General features: G+C 37.5%; 1 protein-coding gene across 2 annotated transcripts in view; it reads left to right on the top strand.

Moving 5' to 3' along the window:
* LOC106871563 (uncharacterized) overlaps positions 1 to 2200 on the top strand; it is a 30738-nt gene that overhangs the window by 8246 nt on the left and 20292 nt on the right. For both annotated transcript variants that reach the window (XM_052965938.1, XM_052965937.1), the window contains exon 3: positions 345 to 418. In XM_052965938.1, coding sequence (XP_052821898.1) covers positions 345 to 418 — 74 coding nt within the window. The remainder of the gene's footprint in view (positions 1 to 344; positions 419 to 2200) is intronic.

Raw genomic sequence — 2200 nt, 5'->3', positions numbered from 1 at the left:
ATACATATATATTTATATTACCATATATGGCATCTATGCCCTACTGAAAACCACACTTTCTGTACACCTGTAGATTCTGATGATGCTCACAGAGAAGGTAGTAAGTGTAGTTTTATATATTGGTGAGTGCAGTGATTCCTTCTGGTCATGGGTACTTTAGGTGTATAAATGTGATTTTGTTTTGACTCGAGGCTTTTCAGCGGCTGCTATTTCTAGAAGCTCATGTGTAAGATTGTTGGGGATTGGCGTACGTGAAGCAGTTATGCATAAATATGATTTTTACTCAACTTCACTTCTTCACAATTAAGATATTTATTTTTTCTCTATTATTTTAAAAATATCAGATACCATGTCAAAACATAGCTCTATTCAGAAGACAGTGATTGAAAAAACTATTTCTTCCGATGCAAAGTCAAAGGTAAATATGTCTTTATAATAACTTCACCATTCAATTTTGTTAGCTTTGATCAAGTTAATTCAGTAGAGTCGCAACTAAACGAATTGATCGGCTTTTCGATGACCGGTCAAACATCTGTTTGTTCCAATGCGGCTATTACCTAAGACAAAGATATGTTACTCGCTTTGGTTTAATTCATTCAGCTGTAAATAAATTATGAATAAGTGCAGCTTTATACGTGCAAGCAGCTGGTGCAGTGTGTTAATAAGTGAGTGTTTTATTCGTTTGGAGTTTTGAACTTGTATTGATAGATCTCTCAACACGGCCTTATTCAGCAAATTTCTATCATCATAACACCAAGCTAGGACTGATATCAACAAATAATTATTCAAAGTCTTATTATACGTTTCTTGAAAGTCCTCCATATTTTGAAACACGCCCGCGCTCACACATCCAAATACACACACACACATGCACACACATATTCACAGCATACAGATATGTTCAGAAAGAAGCACAAGTATATAGACATATGTATACAAACAGCCCGCTGTATCTCGTACATGTACAAACACGCGTGAGAATGATTGCGAGAACACACATACATATATACGCATACACACGCACATATTCACACATACACACATTTATTATATAAAAAGTTGGCGATCAGTTCTGAATTTCATCCTTGGATTCACTGTTTATGACTGTTCACGACTGTTCACGACTGACTAATAGTGAACAACTCAGCTCAGACCGATACTCAACGTTGACTGTCAGCTTCTAATATACTAAACATATCTATCCACTCCCCCTCCCCCCACAACATATTGGGTCCTATATCAGATATCTGCTTTATGTAAAATATATTTGAATATATTTAACAATTCTTTCATTACGATGTGTATGTGCGCGTGTGTGCAGGTGCGATGGTCCAGATGTTAGAGCAGCGGACTCGCGGTCGTGGGATCGCGGTTTCGATTCCCAGACTGGGCTTTGTGAGTGTTTATTGAACGAAAACACCTAAAGCTCCACACACTGTGCCACGCTGAATCTCTCCGAGAATTACGTTAAGAGTACACGTGTATGTGGAGTGCTGAACCCCTAACACGTTCATTTCACGAGCTGGCTGTTCCATTGATCGGATCAACTGGAACCCTCGTTGTCGTAACCGACGGAGTGCTACGAAGTGCGCTTGTACTTGTGCCAGCGTGCATGTGAGAGTAAAGAAATAATTTACAAATTTAAAATGAGAGACCATTCCATATATGGAATATATAGATAATTTATATGATTGCAAAAATGTATTATAGCTTCATGTAATTTTCAAGCAGTGGCTTTCGCCTTGACATCTTATAAGCATTTATGTTTCTGACAGGCAAATTTCGTTAACAAGCATATACTTACATAGATACTTATAAAATGACTGTCCTAACGAAAGTCACATCTTACAACCTTGAAGTACATAATTGATAAACTATCTATCCATCTGTCGATTTATCTATCTACCTACCTGCCTAGCTAGCTACCTGTCTACCTACCTACCTACCTACATACATACATACCATAAGGAGGTGACTGTGACTTCAAAGTTTCTATTCCCTCGTCTTCATCAGATTATCTGATGAAGACAAGCAAAAAATAAAGAGAAACAGAGAGAGAGAGAGAGAGAAAGAGAGAAAGAGAGAGAAGGATTCAAAGTTGATTCTAAATAATCATTTCACTCTACTTGGCGGTATTTAGTTTATATTGCAATTCACTTCAGCGTGAAACGGCAATCAACTCTCTCTCTCTCTCTCTCTC

This window comes from Octopus bimaculoides, chromosome 2 (genome assembly GCF_001194135.2).
Source record: "Octopus bimaculoides isolate UCB-OBI-ISO-001 chromosome 2, ASM119413v2, whole genome shotgun sequence".
Taxonomy (NCBI): Eukaryota; Metazoa; Mollusca; class Cephalopoda; order Octopoda; family Octopodidae; genus Octopus; species Octopus bimaculoides.
Note: the sequence above shows the minus strand (reverse complement) of the source record. Positions and strands in the feature narration are given on the sequence as shown.